The 21,557-nt window shown below is 37.8% G+C and overlaps 2 protein-coding genes across 3 annotated transcripts in view; one reads left to right on the top strand and one right to left on the bottom strand.

The window, feature by feature from the left end:
* RNF13 (ring finger protein 13) overlaps positions 1-13,424 on the top strand; it is a 156,392-nt gene extending 142,968 nt beyond the window's left edge. Inside the window, exons 10-11 of the mRNA XM_034661834.1 lie at positions 11,644-11,724; positions 12,001-13,424. Coding sequence (XP_034517725.1) covers positions 11,644-11,724; positions 12,001-12,365 — 446 coding nt within the window. The 3' untranslated portion in view covers positions 12,366-13,424. The remainder of the gene's footprint in view (positions 1-11,643; positions 11,725-12,000) is intronic.
* The window catches only part of PFN2 (profilin 2), a 23,524-nt gene continuing 2,740 nt past the window's right edge, over positions 774-21,557 (bottom strand). Inside the window, exons 1-6 of one of the 2 annotated variants that reach the window (XR_004625966.1) lie at positions 19,576-19,714; positions 15,718-17,916; positions 14,608-14,649; positions 9,876-10,033; positions 8,172-8,634; positions 774-888 (exon numbers count right to left, since the gene is read on the bottom strand). Coding sequence is in view for 1 of the 2 variants with exons in the window: in XM_034661835.1 (XP_034517726.1) it covers positions 17,496-17,593; positions 19,576-19,737 (260 nt within the window). In the remaining variant the exon portion in view is untranslated. Of the gene's footprint in view, positions 889-8,171; positions 8,635-9,875; positions 10,034-14,607; positions 14,650-15,717; positions 17,917-19,575; positions 19,738-21,557 lie in introns of those variants that run through there. The other variant, XM_034661835.1, reaches the window with a different exon arrangement.

The following is a 21,557-nucleotide window of genomic DNA, read 5'->3' as shown; positions in this document are numbered from 1 at the left end:
GTTAATATACATATATTTATTTACTTTTATATATTTACAAATATATACTTCCATAGAAAGTATGGCTTTCTATCACAATACAACATTTCTTTTTTTTTTTAATCTTATTTTTGAGAGAGAGAGAATGAGCACGAGTGAGGGGGTGGTCAGCAGAGGGAGAATCAGATTCCTCGACGAGCAGGGAGCCCGACTCGGGGCTCGATTCCAGGACCCTGGGATCATGACCTGAGCCAAAGGCAGATGCTTAACCGACTGAGCCACGCAGGCGCCCGCAATATAACATTTTGTATATTACAATAAAATGTGTGGTCCGGTGAGGAGTAGATACTCTGTCTTTGCAGAGAGTACACTCTGACACACTGTAGTCTAAATAAGCTGCACGTGTTGTTCAGGCTATAATTAGTCGTTAGCAGTAGTTACACGTTATTTTAGGATAAAATATACTCACAAAACACTAACCATCTCTTCAGTATTTAGAATTAACTTACCCATTCTTAGTTTAAAAAAGAAATTACCAGTTTGTTAATCTGCTTCCAGTCCCTCGCTTGCTCCTTTTACATGGTGTATCCTAATAATGCCAAATAAAACACTTAAAAGTTAAGCAAACATAAAATTGCATACATCATCTTTTATTACCTATGCCTAGTCCCCAAATCCATTGAGTTGTCTTTCAAAATGATCATTTCTGTCCATTCTTATTATGACGGTGTCATGCAAGCCTCTCCTCAGTTTATCACTTGAATCTTGGGAGTGTCAAACAGGTCTCTAGGCTCACCTCTACATCCCAGGCCCGGGTTCCTTCAGCACACTGATGAAGAATTGTTTAGATGCTGTTTTCGTACATCGTCATTCCTCTCGGCTTGAAAGCTTTCAAGTGATCTCTACATCCTAAGAAGTCATATCAGAGTCCTCATTTTAGTATTCACAGCTTTTCATAATTTGGCTCCACCATCCTCATTCAGCCTTACTTTCCACTGCTCCGTATCTCTAACCTTGCATAACTTAGATTTTGCCATGTTTATTTCTTCTTTGCAAATACTTTTCAACTGTTACTTTCCCAGTAGTATCTTTTCCTCCTTAGTTTTTCTAGATTCAGCTTATCTTTAAGGCCTGATCCTAGTGCCTAAGAACCTTTCTCCAGGATCTCCTAGTATAGCAAGCTCTTCCTTCTTGTAGATCTTCTGATTTGTCTGCAGACATAGGATCTAAAATTGCCACTGTGCAGACATTATAATCCGTGTAGTACTTTTGTTGAGAGTTGGCTGGCATAGTCAACATTGGAGTGGATGGTAAAATCTGAGGACAGCTTTAGCCCAGCAGTCAGGATATATAGAATTTATCTCCATTATATAAAAATATCTAGCTATTTGCACTTAAGATTTATGTGATAAGGTCTTCTAATGAGCAGTTGGAGGTAGAGATCAAGAATAACTGGGGTGTATTCATATAATTCCTTCAATAAATATTTATTGCATACTTTTACTATGTGCCAGGCACTGTTCTAGGTGCTAGGGAAACTGCAATAAAAAAAAAAAAATCCTGCCTTTGTGGAGCTTAGTGGGGGCAAATGGATAAATAAGAAATAAAGTTACATAGCAGTTAAGTGCAATAAAGAAAAACAAATGATGAGTGAAAGGAGAGGGGATGGAATACTATTTTAGAAAAGACAGGAAAGGCTTCTCTGAGGAGGACACTTTGAACAGAAAATAAACTGGGGGGGAGGCGTGAAAGGAAGGAGAAAACACTGAGGGCAGAGGAACAGCGAGTACAGAGGCCTTGAGGCAGCGGTGTGTTTGATATACTCAGGGAACAGTAAAGAGCATGTGGCCAGCATGGTAGGAATGTAGAGGGAGAGTGGTTAGAGGAGATCAGAGATAGATGGGGAGCTAGATCATGCCATGGCAAGGACGTGTGATTTTATTGTGTAATGGTGTAACTTGGGTGGCTTTTGAGCATAAGAATGACATGCTCAACTTACTGTGGAAAAGGATCCCTCTTGCTGGTGAATGGAGAACAGACTAGGGGTTGACAGTGAAGCAGGGAGATTCCATGTGGTATGTTCCAAGTGTGAGGTAGATGCTTGTTAGCCATCCATCATGAACGAACAAAGGCTTTGTGGTATCTGTTATTCAGCATGTATTTATCGGGAGCCCACTCTATACGAGCCACTGTACCAAACACCAGGGGTACGATGCTGACCGAAAGACAGAGCTCATCTCTTCTTGAGGCTAAGAATCTATAAGCAATGCTAGTTGATACTTGTTCTGTGTTGAACTATTTCAAGGGAAAACTGGTCTGACTTTACTCTTAAGAAGAAAATCAGAAAAGGGAATGTTTCTCAGTTTCTCGAAAGGAGCACTGTACCTATGGCCACAAAGCAGTAATATAATGAGGTTCCAAGTTGGTTAGGAGTTAGTCATGACTATGGCTTGTGAGAAATCAGTGCATTCCTAAGTTACCTGAGGGTGAAGTATCTTATTCTTTCATGTCCAGAAACAGAGACCCCAAGGTCTGCATTGTAGTTCTGAGGTGGAAGAAGGGGATTGAGAGGGTGGGTTTGTAGCCTAGTACTCCTGACCTATACAATTTGCCTGTAGCTGTGACTACTCCAGAGAACCATGCCTTCAGTCCACTAAGTTCTAACTGAAGAAGTCAGTGTCATTTATACCGAATGAGTTAATTGGGATTAAATTGGATTGGGATGGGCATTGTACCCAATAAAAGTTTGATAATTTTCCGTTTTAGAACTTGTGAGCGTCTATCACACCTGTTATGTAAAAAAAAAAAAGCAAACCATGTACTTTGCATACATGATCTCATTTAGTTCTCAGAGCAGCAAAATTAAGAAAAGTACTATGACGACCATTTATAGATAAAGAAAATAAGACTCAGAAAGATTAAGCAGATTACCTTAGGGTGCATAATTGGGTAAATGTAAGTGTCAGGCTGCAATGCAAATTCTCGGCTTCAAACACTATAAATACTATGTACCCTATCTTTTCTCTTCAGTCACTATCATTTCAAAATAAATTGCCTCTGGGCTTTAATCCTTCCCATTCCTCTTTTCTCGTCCTCTCCCCACCCTCACCTGCACTTACCCTCCTCATCAATTCCCTGTGTCAAAGAGAAAGAATATATTTGAGGTAAAACTAATTTCCTAAACTTTCAGCTCTACTGAAATATGAGAAAACTCATTTTATCATATACTACCTTAACCAGGTAAATTACCTATTTATATTTCTGCTTTTGTAACTGGTCTTGTCCTTTGCTCACATTTCTACTGGGATCTTAGTGTTTTCTTATGCACTTTTTAGAAGGAAATTTTATGTATGTTTTTTTTATAGTCACTTTTGCATTGAGAGTTGTAATTAAATCCTAGCCCAGTCTAGTCAACAGACAGAAGTATCTAGAAGTAATTCTGCTACATGCAAAAGTGCCTCTTCCACTTTATACCCCAAAGGTACCTGAGGCTGCTCAGTTTTTTGTTTGATTTCTTTTATATAAGGGAAGAGAAAAATAATTACTGGATTAGAACACACAAATATTTAAGGACATACATAAATCTGAGTTTGTTGAAGTTGGCTCTAGAAGGGTGTTGTACATCCTGATTTCCTAGTGGCCTGAAAAGATAATGAAAAGAGTAACAAAACCTTTTTCGTAATTAAAGTACCAAAGTATTTTAAGTACTTGAGGTCTTGCACAATATTTAGCATTATAAAATCCCTTTAACTTTGCTTTTCTAACTTCTGGATAATGACATCTTTTAATCTACCCGCTTCTCTATCCACAAAGATCTTGGGTGTAACTGTCTAGTTTACCTGCATAATGCAATCAGGTTAGAACCAATAAAGACTAACACAGGGAAACCTTAGGTTTAAAAAGAAAATCAAAGTGGAATTTGGCCAATGCTTGGATTTGGATTTTAAGCTTGTTATATGGATTTATTTATGGCCTCTAAGGAAATCACTTTTTATTCCTATTCTCAATCAGTGAAGTAATTCATGAACACATTTCCAAAAACAAAGTTGCCAACATACTGCTTTTCCCTTCGGTGGAGTCATTTGTTTCCTTACTGTGCACGCACTATCATTTCATCATCAGAATACATAAGAAACAGCTGACCTTTAATTAAACTTCTAGAATGTAGCTATTTTTTAGCATCCTAGAAAGGTCTGTAAAAATATGAAATCATGGAAGAGAGAGATAAAGCATCTTTGTTCCTTCTACATATGTGACAATCTGAAGGAAAAAAAGTGCTCTGGTTTATGAACTGGAAACATTTTAATTTCTAATAAGTGGCAGCTTAAGAGTATTTCTTAACCTCTTAAACCTAACTTTTTACATTGTGAATCAAAGGGGATTATTTAAATGTGAAATTCTAAGTAGATGTGCTAGAAGACAATACCAGGCATAATGGTTAAGACCATGGATGGACTCTGGAGTCGGACAACCTAGGCTGGAATTCTGGATCCCCATTTACTGGCTGTGTGACCTTGTGCAAATATGCACATTTGTGGCAACACCTCAACAAATGGAAGCAATTATTATTACAAAAATTTTTAAAAACCCTTACAGAAAAATTATAAATATTAGTGTCATTAAAATTCAGTCATTAAGCATTTTTTAGGATGAAAAAAGACTGCCAAAATCAAGCAGCAGCTTAGAAATATGTAACCTTAGAAATACTACAATTGAAATTTCTTTCCAATAGCCCTAAGTTTGAACTTAGTTGTACCTACTTGTATTTTTGCTTTATTTTTTTTCCCCACATTTTAAAGAATTTGTTTATTTGACAAAGAGAGAAAAGCAGGCAGAGGGAGAGGGAGAAGCAGGCTCCCTGCTGAGCAGAGAGCCCAGATGTGGAGCTCAATTCTAGGACCCCAGGATCATGACATGAGCCAAAGCCAGACACTTAACCAACTGAGCCACTCAAGCGCCCCTGTATTTTTGCTTTAAAATGTTTTGGTTATCATGAGATTTGATATCTAAAGGAAAAAAAAAAAAGGCCTATTTGTTATGCATATTCTAGTGTATGCTAATGGTTTTGACAAAGTATGCATATATGTTAGGGAAAAAATCCCAATTGTTGCAGTTTTCTCATTGTTGTAAACACTATTAGATGATTGAAAACATGTAGAACACTTCTGTGGGTACTCACCACTCCAGTGAGTCACAGCACCAAACCATGAAAGTCTTAAGAGAACTCTCACAGGCTTTAGAATGTAGTAGAAATATTAATTTTAGGGGAAGTTACAGTATTTTGGAAATACTTGCCAACGAACAAAAAGAATTTGGCATTTGGAAGTTTTCCATAGGCTTAGCCTGTAGTCAGACCCACAGAAACCAGCACGTGGAGGCCTGGGCACAAGCAGAATACGGGTCCGTCAGCACTCGCACGGTTTACAGCGCTCTGGGGACACGATCACCTTAAATCTTCCTATTGTATTGATCTTCACTTGGCCGCTCTTCCAGAAGTGTTTGTGCTGATTAATACTTAAGTGATTTAAATACTGACTTAGCAATTTCTAGCACATATAAAATAATAGCATTTTTAGTTGTTTTCTTGCCTCTGAAGTAGCCCATCTTCCTTATAGAGCTCTTCCTTACTCATGATTACCCTCAAAAATAGCTCTTCAATTGAAGTTTCCTGAGTCATTCGGTTAATATATTTCTCCAAGTCTGTAATCATAAGGGCTGGTTACTATACACCATGTTTCTTAGCAGATGAAAAATCCTGTTTTCACTTAACATTCCTTCTACTAAGCATTTAAGGCCATCTCTGTGGGAGCTGTCTTCCCTGCAGTATATGAAGGAGCCAGATTCCCGAGTTATAAATTGGGGGGGGGAAATGGTTTCACGTTTGAAACTTGAAGTTACCAGGCACTTTTATTTTATAGCTTAATCATTGAGATTTTCCAAGATAGGTCTAAAAAGCAGAAGATTTCAGAGATTAGAAAAAAGCAACATCACATTTAAAGCAGAAGGTGTAAAGGTGGAGCAATACTTTTTATAGTTTATTTCTTTAATCTATCAACTGAGACATGCTTAATTTTTATAACCACATTTAGCTACCTTTAAAGTAACCTTAAAAGTAAATATTAGTTCCTTTGCTCAAGGGTTAAAAATAATCAGAAAGAATTCTCAAGCGAATCTGGCTTTAAAAATATTCTATCCTGTTGTCTTTTGTTCAGAATTCTTGGGAACTGGTATAGAGGAGGGGAGAAAAGAAGATAAAATTAGCTTATTTGCTAGAAAGAGCTGTCATTGTTTTCTTCACTGATGAAGTAGGGAATCATCGGCAAGGTATTTTTTCTAGAAGAACAGTAATTTTTGCTTTGAAGTTCATGAATCCAAATGCTGTATCTTCCCTGGGCAAATTCTTTAAACTGTTTTTGTTATTATCTCTCATGAAACCTGTGTTTAGTTAGCCCTGAATGTTCTCTTTTATCTTTTACTATGAGGACACCTATTCTAGTTGACTTTAAGCCCCAAACTACCCTGTTATTAAATTGAACAATTAAGTTCTGCATCAATTTGTAGCACTATGGCTAGAGTCTCTCAAATTAGTTTTTTTTTTTAGTCATCTCTAGAAATGGTGATTCCTCTTTCTATACCTAATGTTACATCCAAATGTTTGTTACAACATAGCTAAATGCAGGTCTCCACTTAACTTTTGCATTAGTGTGTTCAAGACTGAAAGTCCATTGTGGTTGAAACGTGTGAAGGGGGGTGAGACTGGTGTGAGAGGCGATAGGAGGGAGATGAGGGTCAGATATGTAGCTTTACAAAGGTCATGATAAGAAGCTTGGATCATTCTAAGTGAGAGAGGGAACCATCTAAATGAGACTGATATGGTGTGTTTAAAAAAAAAAAAAATCACCCTGGCCGTTATGGAGAAAAACCACATGGGGCAAGAACAGAATGTAGGCTAGAGGCTCTTATAGTAATCCAGGCTATCAGACCAGAGTAACCGAGGAAATGGGCAGAAGGGGACAGATTCTGGATATGTTTTACAGATAAAGTTTACAGGACTTGGTGACAGAGTGAACGTAGGCCCTAAGGGAAAGTGGCATTAAGGGCATGCCCGGGCCTCATCAGCCGTTCGCGCCACTGCAATGACAGCCTTATGTCTGTGTGATTCCTATTCTGTGCCTTTGCTGTACCCAGTGTGCAGGAGAGAAACTAAGGAAGAACAGGTTTATAGCAGAAAAATCAAAACTCTGTCCACTCATGGAACTTTTCTAGATTGATGGGACTTTAAAAGTGCACTCATGAAATTTTTCTAAAACATTATTCAAATGACTGTGCCAGAAGCATTCTAGACAGAAGCATTTCCATGCTGTTTCAAATAAGAGACCTGAATCTCACCCCTCCCATAACTTAACACCTATCAAGAGTCGTTGCTTGATGAAGCCTGGAGAGGTTTTGTACCACGGCCACGGTTTCTCACCTTCTGCACTGTTGGCATCTTGATGGGGTAATTCCTTGAGGGGCTGCCCAGAACATTGTAGGATGTTTAGCCGCATCCCCGGCCTACTAGATGCCAACAGCACCATCTCCCAGGTGTGAAAACCAAAAATGTCTCCAGGTATCACCAAATGTCCCTAGGGAGGCAAAATCCTCCCCAGTTAAGAACCACTGGTGTATACAAAGCAAAACTTTCTAGCATGGTGCTGACAGTAACAAAACAAACATTTATTACCACTTATAAACCCTTTTATGCTACCAGAACCAAAGCACAAATTGGTTATTTTAAAAATCTGTTGAAGTTGTAAACCATAAACATAAATGCCTTAAATTAACCTTTAAGCGCTCAACAGTTATTTGATGTTGGGCCATGGTCCTGAGTATGAATCCATTGACTGGATTTCCACGTTGTCATGGTACATGATTAATTTCCTACCATTTTTACTTTTAGGCATTTTTAAATGGGACGAAAACTGGATTTTGCTTTCATTCTTGCTTTTTATTGATACATAAGTTTGTCCGATCTCTTAGATTTCTTACCTATATTTCATTTAATCTCATTTTGGCCGGAGAGGGTTTGGGGGAGCAACTAGCTTTTATTAAGTGTTCTTTCTTAATACAGTCAACCCAGCTGTCAAATAGAACCAGTCTTTTACACTCACAGTTCAAGGACTGCTGAATATTTAATTAAATTACATAATTACCCTGTGTAATACAAACAGATTCGGTGACCATTGCCGCTGACTCTTTGTAAGCATCCAGTTCATCTGACGTGACAGAAGCACGTGGGGATATTCAGAGCGCAGCTCCTCGCACAGCCTTCAGTGTACCACGTCATAAGTCACTGTGCCTTTCCAGCCAAACACTATGTAAAATAACTTGTGTTATTTCTTTTAATCCACAATCCTAAGATACAGATACGTTAATATCTTTGTTTTCCCTTTGAGAATACTAAAACATAGAGATGTGTCTTACACTAGGTTACATAGTTAATAAAATGATCAGGATGAAAACCCCCCCAGCGTTCTCACTTGTGCTTTACCATTTCATCACAAGTCCAAGGCCGGGGGAGAGGTTTAATTCTCTACAGAGTACTAAGCTCCAGTCTGGTCCATGATCACAAACTGTACCTTTGAATCTTGACCCGTCATCTTATAAATCCATCACCTGGAACAATTCAAAGGATTCACAGGAAAGATCAGGGACTCTGAAGCATTAAGTCCATACATTTAGGACTAACCCCAGTACTACCTACATTAATTTCCTATTGCTGTGGTAACAAATTAATACAAATGTACTGGCTTAAAACAACACACTTATCTTATAGTTCTGTAGGTTAGAAGTACAGCACAGGTCTCATTGGGCTAAAATCAGGATGTCAACAGGGCTGTGTTCTTTTCTGGAAGCTGTAGGGGAGATCCATTTCCTTGCCCTTTCCAGCTTCTAGAGACCACCATAGTCTGGTTTGTGACCAGCTTCCCCTCCATCTTCAAAGCCAGTAACACAGTATCTCCCTGACCAGTCATCCACAGTCACATCCCCTCTGACTCCGAACTTTTCTGCCTCCCTCTTGTGCTTTTAAGGACTCTTGTGATTACACTGGGCCCACCCGGAGAATGCAGGATAACCTTCCTACCTTAATCAAACGATGCTTAGAGCCTTGGGGGCACAGCTCTGGACCAGTCTGTTCCTGGTCAGTTACATTATATCATTTTTTTCCCCTTGAAAAATGTATGACATTTTATAAGGAAATAAATTATGAGGTACTTCGCTTTAAATTCTAAATCATTGGTGCCATATATATAACACACCGAATTAACACAAATTACATTTTAAAAGTCATTTATAAGAGGTATTGGCTAAAAATGGCTATAAGACGTTACTCCTTATTTTACAATGTCAGTGAGATGATCAAATAAATGCCAGTGCAGTTATACAAAATCAACAGGTTTGGCACAGATACAATGATGGCCTTATAGACTTAATACTGTTAGAATTTAACCTCTGACATTTTTAACTCTGCAGTTTAGCTTCTGTAATATATGTTTCCAATGATACTTTCCTTGGTAACTGAATTTCCTTTAGATTTTATGCTGTGTGTTATGCGTGTTTTGCCTTGTCTTTATTTTTAAAAACGACATATCTGAGGACTCACATATGGTAGTAAAATGTAAGAAGAATATCAAAACATATTACTCTTTGCTGAAGATTAACCAATTCCAACAGGAAAGCAGTACAAAATTATTAACTAAAAATCCAATGCTTAAAACTTTCTTAATTTGAATTTCCGAGAACAAAATCAAGGACAGAGATCCAAGAGATTTTTTTGGGAAATAATCTCAGGAAGCAAGAGGGAGGGAGTGGGGAGAGTGAGACAGGGAATGAAAAATGACGTGTATCTTACTGACCTGGTTACTGCGGACAGCTGGGTCTCTATCCCTAGAGCCCCTCTGAGGAACCATGTGCCTCAGAACTGTCCCTTTGAAGACGACAGGGGCCTTTATCCACCAGATTACCTCCTCCATTGGTAACTATATCTGTGTTTAATGGGCATTTTCACAAAGTCCTAAAATTTAAAAGTTTGATTTGTATGAGAAATCAGTGATGACTGAATTGCTTAGTAAAACTGTCTTCTCAAAGTCTGTGTACATGGATCAACTGTATAATTACAGGTAATTACAGATATATTGGAGTCCTTTAGCCTTGAATAGTTTTAGATGCATATGGTCAGTCTCACCAAATTCCACACACAAGGTTCTAACATAGCAGCTTGTATTTGTTATAGAATGTATTTGATACTCAGTACTCTAATAACCAAATTCAAAACACGGAACCAAAAAATAATAATTTTCACAAAAGCTTTCTTTTTAGGACTCCTCCTGAATGTGCTATTTTAAATGACTAAAGGACATTAAAGGGATTATTTGGATAGAACGATCATTTCGTTCGTTATGGGTCATGTTCATCCAGACTCTCCAGACAATGGCTTTATTTCTGACCTGCCTTCCAAGACTGTTACCCTGTGTGTGGGACAGGCAATGAATTGTCCTTTGTTCCCTGAGATTTTTATGTTTATACCTAATATATACATTTAATAAAAAACACTGAATTGAAAGCAGTCACGGTGGTCACTGCCACTATTGCCTCAACTTAAAAAGCTGCTGTAAGACTGCCAATTCTTTTAAAACTAACTACACTTGAATTCCAAAAAGAACTACGAATTAATAAACCCTCATAATTTATAAAGGTGGTAAGTTTAACAATAAATTAAAAAGGCAGTATTAATAATCACCATTTGGTGACCATCCATGTACCTGGCCCTTTGTTCCCAAACTTGTGAGGTAGAGAGAATCTTTTTACAGATTGATGGCAGAACTGGATGGCAAAGGCTAAGTAACTTGCTAAGCACCGCAGAGCTAATAAGTGTTGGAATGGAGATTGGAAGCCTAGTAGGTCTCATTCCATGTTTCTCCGCTAACATTAAAAAAACATAAGTATGTTTTAATGTTTCCATTTTTACAAAAAATTACTGAGACTTTAAGAAATCTAAACAGTGAAATGTTGTCGTCTTTGGTATAAAATATTTCAAAACTAGCATTTGAACAGTCCTATAAAACACTACTGCACTTATGATTAATAAAAATCTTCTGCAAAATTAATCAAGGTAAACAAATTTGACATCCATTTTTAATATCTTATTTTAGGTAAAAGGTTAATTACTTAAATTAAAACTTCAGGTTGCTGAACTTAAAGCAGCTCCCTGATCTGACAGAAAACAAGAAAAAGGTCATTGGGGCGCCTGGGTGGCACAGCGGTTAAGCATCTGCCTTCAGCTCAGGGCGTGATCCTGGCGTTATGGGATCGAGCCCCACATCGGGCTCTTCTGCTTTGAGCCTGCTTCTTCCTCTCCCACTCCCCCTGCTTGTGTTCCCTCTCTCGCTGGCTATTTCTCTCTCTGTGTCAAATAAATAAATAAAATCTTTAAAAAAAAAAAAAACAAAACAAAACAAAACAAAACAAAAAAAAAACAACAAGAAAAAGGTATCATTTACAGAAAGATCAAAAAACAATTTAAAATAATCAACTGAGGAAGACCTAACTTGAGGAGTTGGAAAGATAAGAATACTTCTCTACGTCTTTTAATTAATTTTATTTACTGTTGTCTATCAATCACAGGAGATGAGTATGATGTATGTGCCATTTGTTTGGATGAATATGAAGATGGAGACAAGCTCAGAATCCTTCCTTGTTCCCATGGTACGAATATTACATACTGCTTTGAATTTATGTATAATTTATATGTAGGCTCACAATTAGAGAAGGAGACAAAACAGTTATTAGCATACTATGAGCCAGGTCTTGTAGTAATTAGTGGTGTCATTAAAGGATAGAGAGGTATAGTTATAAAAATTTACAAACTTTTCTTGTCCCTCCATGATACATATAGAACATGAATAAACATGGCAAAAATTAAAAATATAATGTTCTCAACCACAGTACGCTATCTAAAAGATGTGTATTTTGCTTCAACAGCTTACCACTGCAAGTGTGTAGACCCCTGGCTAACTAAAACCAAAAAAACCTGTCCCGTCTGCAAGCAAAAAGTTGTTCCTTCTCAAGGCGATTCAGACTCTGACACAGACAGTAGTCAAGAAGAAAATGAAGTGTCAGAACATACCCCTTTACTTAGGCCTTTGGCTTCGGTCAGCACCCAGTCATTTGGGGCTTTGTCGGAATCCCGCTCACATCAGAACATGACAGAATCTTCAGACTATGAAGAAGAGGACAATGAAGATACCGACAGTAGTGACGCAGAAAACGAAATTAACGCACACAGTGTTGTAGTCCAGCTGCAGCCTAATGGTGAAAGGGATTACAACATAGCAAATACTGTCTGACCTTCAGAGCGTGACTGGGTTATCTGCTAATAAATGTTTATTTAGATATATAATTTGATTTTTTGTTTGCTCCCTTCAGAGATTCCTGTAGAGATGACTTATTTTTTAGTATTCTACAGTTCAATCAGTTTACTGAAACAGGTTTTTTTGATCAGGCATTTATCTGCAGGAGTGTACTTCATTTCACTGGTAACTAGTAATAGGCTGGTGCTGGAACTCAAGCGCCAAATCAACTCTTCTTTTGGAATGCAATATAGCCAAAACATTAAAAAAAAAATTCCTCAGTATAGCTTGCAATTAAGACCTAGATCACAGTATGCAAATGTTTCGTGTTTTACACACAAGGTCAGCGCTGTGGCCACCTAGCATGAGCTAAGCCAACTCCCATTTGCATAAAGTTTACCTAGAGTTGTTGAGTTGGAATATATTTGTTCTGGTATTTCCCTAAATTGCCATCACTCATGGGAGGTGACAATTTAGCATTTTTCCTTCTAGCAGCACCACAAAGAAACTCAAAGCTGTCTTTTTCCTTCCTATTCCCAAATAGTCTTAACCTGATAAGAATGGTCTGTACTAGTGCAGATTTCATAGGTTTCTTTTTTTTTCCTCAAAGTTTTAAATACTTTAGTGTTGTGTATGAATTTGATTCATCAGCTAAAGTGAAATGTCTCTGGACTTTACTTACTGAATTTCAGTATCCTTAAAGGTTTTGTGTTATGATCAAAGCAAAAAGAAAATGCTGTATAAAAATACCAAACTTCAGCAACTGTTAATACTCAGATCATATACCTCTTAACAAAGAGCATCTTATGCTAATTAGCCCCGCAAAACTATGTACAGAGGAATTGTTCAAGTACTGGATTTGAAAATAATTGCTTATGTTTAACAGAACTAATGATGTATTTAAACAATGTATTATGAAAAGCTAAATTATATTATACATCATTGTAACTATGTAGAAAATATAGACTTAATGTATAATCAAAATGCTAAGAATTTTTATATGGCCTTGTATGAAGGGAGTTTGAATGTTAATAAACACGTTTTCCACTTTAAGAACTGGCAAAATATTTGTTCTACTGTACTATTACCCAAATTAGCCTGATTTATATGCAGTGCTATAAAGGTATAATAATTAAGGTAATGTAGGTCAGATAAAACCACCACCTTAGAATTTTATGCAAGCTAACTGACTGCTCACAACCAATTAAGTAATCCCCCAAAAGTTAAAACTGCAGCCAAAATCTCAACAATGTACACTGTGGTATCCTGCTGTAATTATGGTACATCCTTACAGTAGACCTCTATACAGCCTTGAAAGAACTAAGTTATTATCTAGATAGAGCTATAGTGACATGGGAATTTTTAGTCAACAAAAGCGTATTAGAGAATAGTTAAGGACATGATGCATAGGAGTCTTCTGTTGTAAAGAAAAAAAATTATTTTTAAAAGAAATGTAACACTATCGGGAAGTTTTACTTCTGAAAAAAAAATCTTATAATCCATCAAAAAAACAGGTATTTCCACTTGGGAAAATAAAAGGTTGAATTCAGCATCCACTGTCTGATACTAGGTTGTCCCCTCCCCCAACCTCCTTTTAAAAATCACACACAGGCCTGAGAAACGTATCATCAGTGTACTATGGTAGGGAAGCAGACTCTGGAACTGGTGCACAGCCCTAACCTTTGCAAACCTGGGTGGTCATTTGTACAACTTCATTTAACCTAAGTGAGGGTATGAAGACTGAACACTCAGTACCTGCCACATAAATACATAATAGCTTTTATAAAATTGTTAAATAATTAAACACATCATACCTAAAACCTTTTTTTAAAGGGCAAAGTTGAAGGTCACTATAACATGTTTTAAATGTTGTATCCCCTCAGTCCTCAACCTATAAATCAGATCAAGGACTTGGGTTCCTTTGAATTTAAGTATCAGGAGTTTTTCTGAGGCAAATCTGGCCCCCCCTTAAAAAAACAAACAAAAAAAAACTCCAAACTGTTACTTTTAGTTATGTTTAAAAAAAAAAAAAATCCCAACATATATATATATATATAAGTGTTGATTGACACTGTCTAGGATTGTTACTACTTAATATTCAGTTGAAATATTTTATAATTTCTTCATGGTGTAACAATGCAGCTTTTTAAATAGACATTAAATAAAATTAATTTCCATTAAAAAATACTTTCCTAATTTAAAACTTTTCTGATATGAAAGTAGTCACATGGAAACTTACCCCAGAGATGAATATATCTTGATATTTTGCCTTCAGAAATACCTATGTAAAATACATGTATATATTATACACTATATATTTATTTACACTGTATGCAACATCTGTTCACTACCTCATTATTTAACATTTATTGGTGAGTATTTTCTCATGTTATTCAAGGACTAGTTTACTCTCTGGATTTACAATAATTCATTCAACCCATAACCCTCAAGATTAAATCTTGTAGTTTTCCAAGTTTAGGTATTTTAAGTAATGTGGTGTGATGACGTTCTGGTATGCAGATGTGTTTAGCCCCATTTCCTTAGGTTTAATTCCTAGAACTAAGTATAAAACAGATACCTACATATATTTTCGTGTTTTTTGTGGGTAGGGGGCCAGTGGCTAGTTTCATTATTTCATTAAACACTAGTGTTATAGTTGCCCTCTACCATCCTCTACTCCCCTACCCACACCCGCAAACACACACTCTTCACTTTATAGGTTCCTTAAATTTGGTCACTGCTTTCTAATCCTAAAGAACCCTAACAGTTCTTTACAGTGTCAATGTATATTATTACTGTAAAATCTCAAATCATCACAACCCAACCACCAAATTTTCATTTAACCAACATTTTGTTCGTTACTGGGTTCTTAACAGGTCAAGAAGTTAAAGGTTTTGTTTTTCAATTTTGAAGGTATGTCCAACTACCAAATAGCCCCAAATTCCTTAAATTCCATACTTTTACATCCCTGTATGTACTAATGTAGAATGCCTGACAACACTGTCAAAAAATTTTAGTTATGCACAGTGTTATTTTTATAAGGTAGAGATTCCCATTCCCTAACCCACTGTTTCTCAAAGGGTAGCATTCATGTAAAGTGAATCAGACTAACCTGCCAATTATTTCTAGAGACTTCTGGAGCTTATGGAATCCCATCTCCAAGGTGAAAATCCAGAGCCCACTATCTGCATTACGACCAGCTCCCCATTTTTGCTTAGACCCACCAAACTTTTGAGCATACCTCCTCCGAGCTTCTGCCCCACCGTTCATAGAGTATTAAACTAATGTTTACTAAACTTGAATACATCCCAAAGACCTTATGACCTCTGGAATTAAATTGGACTCTTACGTAGTCAGAGCTAATAGGTCACTCCAGAGCCAGAAACTGCAGGAATATCCCAGGTTTCTTACATGCTGCCTAAGGAACATCTTCTTATGTGGGAGTTCCAGCTGGTTGACTTCAGCATGCCAATATAGCTTCCAAATCTAAAGAAGTCACATGACAGTTCAATACAGAAGAATCCACAATGCAGAAACCCTTCTTGGTATTGGGCTCCTTCTTGCTCATTAGATTTCACAACTAGAGACCAGCAACAAGAGAAAATACTTAATTTCTAGGGGATAAGTCAATTTTCCTCTCATAAACCCAAAGATGAGCCCAAAATGACTTTTTAAAAAAACAGATAAAAGCTCATTAAAAAGAAATTCCCAGGCACTCATTTTATTTATAATAAATACTAAAGGATATGGAATAGGCCATGAGCTCAATTTTAAGATTTTATGCTTGCAACAGAGTCCGGCCTATTTTGTATATTCCAATGTGTCAACAATCAACTGTAACAGTAAGACAACAATTTACATAAACAACAGGAGTCTAGAGTATTTGGTTGGAATAAATTTATTTCATCTGTCTGTAAACAAGGTGTTTAATAGTTATGGCATTTTTTTAAATGCATATTAAATCAGATGAGTTAGACTGTATCCCAGATGTAACAAAGTGCAGGGAAAGAAATGGACAAATCAGCAACAAGATTTGTTTTTAAATCTGTACATTATCCACAAGGCCCAAACAATAGAAGCAAATACTAGTCCCTAAAGTAGTGCCATTCGAAAGAAACCTTTAATAGGTCAGTTAAAATCCATCTCACAATAGCAACAGTTCATTTTAACAATAGTATGGCACAGAACACATATGAAAAAAATTCATCACAAGACAGCCAAGTCCACAATAATGCAACTTCATATAAAAACTCAAGCTGCAAATAAAAATTGGTCCTATGAAGAACAAACTGGACACACTCCAGATGGTTATGTTGGGATACCTAATGTCCATAATGGCAGCCTTTTATAGTTTTACTAAAGAGTAGAGCTGGTGTGCAAAGAAAAAGGAACACAAATCTGAGCTACTGCAATGATGGAATGTCCCTGGGGATTCGATCTGTATGGTTACTGTAAGGTCATGGGAGGAAGTGCCTTTTGCTCTCATTTTGCAGTTGCACTCTTCACATATCCTATGGACAGAAGGTCTGTCTCTACTCAAGTGCAACAACAATACTGAAAGCAAACTACTGCAGCTCTCAATAGCTCATCAACAAAAGGGATTACTTGGTTAAATAAACCAGGCACTGCGTAAAAGATGGAAGCAAACCAAATACCTATGTGCAAAGGGAAAGGGTGGGAAAAGAGGAGTGAAGGAAAGATGCATGCACTTTTTCCTCCCAACCATGCGCTACAAAAGGAAGACTAAATGAGCTAAGTAAATGCTCAAAGTGCTGAAAAGACATTGATCAAATTAGAGATTGTACACCCGGCACCTTGCTTAATATTAACTTATTTTAGTTATCAATATCCCATTAATTGCTAAGACAAAGTGATGCCCAACTTGGCATGCCCCCTCCCCCCAAATTTCAAGGTATCATGCAAATCATTATTGTGCTGCAATTATGTTGCCAGATAAGGGTTGGTTACATACAGTGGTTAACATACAAATGATCCATTGGGCAAACAGGAATCATGACATTAGAAAATAGGTAAAGAAAAATTAGCTACCATCTATAGTCTGGTAGCACTGTGACCATAATTGGGGTGGTGATGAAGACAGTTGCTAGGTAGATGGGGAGAGGCTGCTTACACATCAGACCTCCTCAGGTATAAAGCGAGTTCATATGCTTTCTTGTTAAGTGTGCCTCCGTGGACACCTTCCTTTCCCATGACTATAACCAATGCTGGAGTACACAGGGAAACAAAACAAAAGTGAACAGAATTATTTAAGGGGGGGGAGGGCAGAAAGAAAGACACCTTTCCCCACCAACAGAGGGATACAAAGGAGACACAGGTTCATACCCCATCACCCTGCATTGCTAATAAAATTTCCAGAATTAAGACTCAAGCTTACAGCTAGGAAAGTTTAAGAGCAATTTTCCCCTAATACTTAACAGTCTGCCTAGCAGCTAGAACCCAGAGTCTCTCAAGTATTTTGCCATTGAGTATGCCTTCTTATTCAATCCGCCTCCATGGACCCCTTCTTTTCCCATTACAAAGACCAAGACTGAAAGAGAAAGAAGAAAAGTGTTTCAAAAGAAGTGTTAATCAAGAAAGTCACATAAAGTTTTAGCTGACAGAACCCCGATTAATAAGTTAACATTAAGTTAGTTTTCTGTGAACTGTCAAGCACTGAAGTCAACTAGGTCTCCAAAAGGAGAACTTTCAAACTAGAAATATGCTGAAAACAAACTGCATCCTGGAAGCCCAATCAGTGCAGCTGCAGCACGACATAAATATATCTTTACACCAGCTAGGAGAAAAGAAGGGCAATCGTTTATCTTCTAGGGCAAAAAACTGGTTAGTATGACAAATTAGACTGGCCCCCGAAGTATAAACTTACAAAACTTAAGTGATTATTTACAAAATTCTCCCCAACTTTAACAGGCTTAAGTACAAACTATTAAGTCTTACCAATAAGCCTCAACGTGTCTATTAATTCCAAAGGGAAACCAAGACCAAATTTTAAAGAGCACTTTCAATGCCATTCAGAAAAGGCCAAATAAAAGTAATTAAGGCTTGTGCTTATTGAATCCTCGCTGTGCTTTGTTTTTTAAGTGAGTCTGAAATCCTGAAACAGGATTACTATTTCCAACAACAGGTTCTTCTATGATGCACTTCAGAGGTCTAGCCCCAAAATACATGTGTGGCCAGTTTTACACTTACTACCACTAGATGTCAGTAGTGCCGTATAGTATAAAAAATCTTATTCTCGTTTTTATGTCACATGGTTAATACTTCTTTTTAACATATTTATCTGAACTCAGCTAACGTTTAGAGATGTGTTTACTATTTCAGTTATCTAATTTTCCTAAAAAAAAAATATTCATAAGCATCAACTCGCATCAGAATAAGAGTAACCTTCAGGATTGCAAGGAGTTGGCAGCACCACTGCAGTAAATTACAGCTCAGAGGAGCTTCAAGTTCATTCACATGGTAGATCTGGTCCTAAAATCATCTGTGCCTAGTCAGCTGAGGCTACACAGCCCTCTAAATTTACAGAATATTTACAGAGGATAATACATTTAAATGTATTTGTAAATCAATTAGATGTCAAAATAAACCTCAATCTTGAAAGTTCTTTTGGAAAAAGTAGTGAGACTTATTTAGTGTAATAAGAATTTCTGCAATGTTGACAACAGTCAGGAAACACCAGAACTTCTGGACCAAGTATAATTTCCTACTTTTCAAATATAAATCACAGACACACTCTTTGAAAATATTTTAGTAAACAGGTGGCTTACTATAAAACCTTATTCTAATTATTTTTCTCTTCCCCTTCCCCAACAATATTTCTAATAGAAAAATGAACGAATGTTAACTTTTCCTTCTTTATGTTGAGCAGTGAATAAAACACAAGAAAGGGAAGAGATGCAAAGGTGAAAGACTCAACGGAACTAAAGTAACCAAACAATATGAATGATTTAACATATGTGAATATTCTGTTTTGAGTAAAGTCAGGATCTCAGAGACTAAGCTGTGTATGCAGCCGCTGTAGAGTTCGTATATCTAAAGCAAAGCAGTGCCTCCCTTCAGTGCTGGGCAGTTCACAAAAACCACCTTAATAGCCATTATGGACTAACGCTTTAATTCAAAATGTTAAAGAAACCGCTTAATAAGTTGTAACGTAGTGTGCAACTTTTAATTAAAAGAGTACTCTGCTTACCTCTACCAGCTCTGCCGACAGCAACGTTGTATGTTGGCTCCCCACCTTGACTCTTTGTCCGGATGTCCATTGTGCAGTCACCATCGACGTATAGGCTATCTCTGATCACCGAGCACTTCTTTGCGCCAAGAGTCAAACCGTTGGTAAAGAAACCTTCCCGGTCTTTTCCTACAATCATATCTATTTCCACTGGCTGCCCCCGCCAAAAAAAAAAAAGGAAAGAAAGAAAGAAAGAAGAAAAGAAAAAAACATGAAGTTGTAATTAATTCTTTCCATGCCTCCATATAAGTGGGAAAACTGTGTGCCAAGTCTGTACTGTACCAGAAGACATCCACATCTCACTAACGTAAAATCAAGTTTCAGTCTTTTCTAAAGAATTACTTAATCCTATATGACTACTTGTTTCATATCGCTTCATTTCACAGTTAACCATGTACCAACTAAAGACCAGTCCATGCAAAGAATCTTTTTATATAGTTGGAAATTGACATTAGATAAACTGCAAACAGATTTATAAACTGTTTCAAGTCAAGTGGTACCTAAGGTGCTTACGTAATGGTAAAGATTCACCTATAAACTCCTTTAACAACTGCTTGTCACATTACAGTTACGCTGCATCAAACTTAAAGTTGCTTGAAAGTCTCCTGAAATAATGCCTATGCTTAACAGATCTCTTCACGTCTACTCTGCTTTAAATAGCCTGAAATATCCCCCACAGTATGAACTTCAAACCCTAGACCTCAACACATTCCCAAATTCATATTTCCCTCCTCTCTATTTTCCCAGCCACTCTCTTTTTCCCCCCCAACTTCCCTTCCCCTCCCACTTCAGTAATCAGTTTTCTTTCTGGGCAAATGCAAAGAGGATTCTGTTGGTAGCACTGCAGTAGGCAACAGTAAAAAACAAAAAACAAAACAAAAAAACCCAGAGAAAATGGAGGGAGACTGGGAAAGAAACTGAGGTAGTCACCAGAACCGGAAAGGAGAAAACGTGCATTCTAACATTCCCTGAATAAGAAGGAAGGCGTCGCCCCCATCAGAACTGCAGAGTCATAGCAGGCCCCAGCCATTTCCAAGCACACTCCCGCAATCTTCCCAGCCAGACAGCGGGAACTCACACACAAAGACAAGAGGAAAGAGGACTGCAGGGAAAAAGTTGATCGCCAGATAGATGCCAATTCTCTATAATAACTGTAGTCCGCTGCGGTTATAGGAGACCTTAAAGTACTAGTATCAAGGACTGAGTTCCACACAGTTAGATCTTAAGCCATGTTAAGTGGTACAGAACAATTAGTAGCACTCATAATAGGGGGCCTGAATTTTGGCGTTTGATGGGAGGGGAGCGTGGGGCTAAGAAATTAAGGGAATGCCCCTGTATTTGCCACAATCGTCACAATCCAAAAAGAGCCATGTGCAGAGAGAGGCAAAACAATAAAGCAGCACTAGAGGCTTAGTAACAATTATCCCCCAAACATGTGGCAACCAAGTCAAAACCACCAAGTCACAAGAAAATCAGGCACTGTAAAGCATAAATCTGCATTAGTTCCTTTACTATCTTCACTAAAGAGGGAGGGACTTGGAGAAGTGAAGTGTCCCCTCGCCTTTCACAGATTACTGAAAGCCCTATAAAAGCACCCCCTTTTTTAGAGCTATGTTGCGTAATTGGGAATAACAGTATATCGATGAATCTCCATAGGAGGAGAAGAGAAATCAATGGCAGTTCGCCATCTTGGAGAATTAAAAAAAAAAAAAAAAATCCTATGGAGCCAGAGCTGAAGTCGAGATTCACGAATCCACCTACGTTGTCGGAGCACATTTCTCTCAAGCCCCAAAGGCCTGGACACCCGCAAACCTACGCAAAGTCGCTGCGAGGATCCGGGGGCCGGGCAGCCGCCGCCTCCCACAGCCCGCGGCGCGGGCGGCGCGCTGTCCGCGGAGCACGGGCAGCCCGGCCGCCGGAGCAGACGGAGGACCCCCGCCCGG

The sequence above is a fragment of the Ailuropoda melanoleuca genome, chromosome 6 (genome assembly GCF_002007445.2).
Source record: "Ailuropoda melanoleuca isolate Jingjing chromosome 6, ASM200744v2, whole genome shotgun sequence".
NCBI lineage: Eukaryota > Metazoa > Chordata > Mammalia > Carnivora > Ursidae > Ailuropoda > Ailuropoda melanoleuca.
Note: the sequence above shows the minus strand (reverse complement) of the source record. Positions and strands in the feature narration are given on the sequence as shown.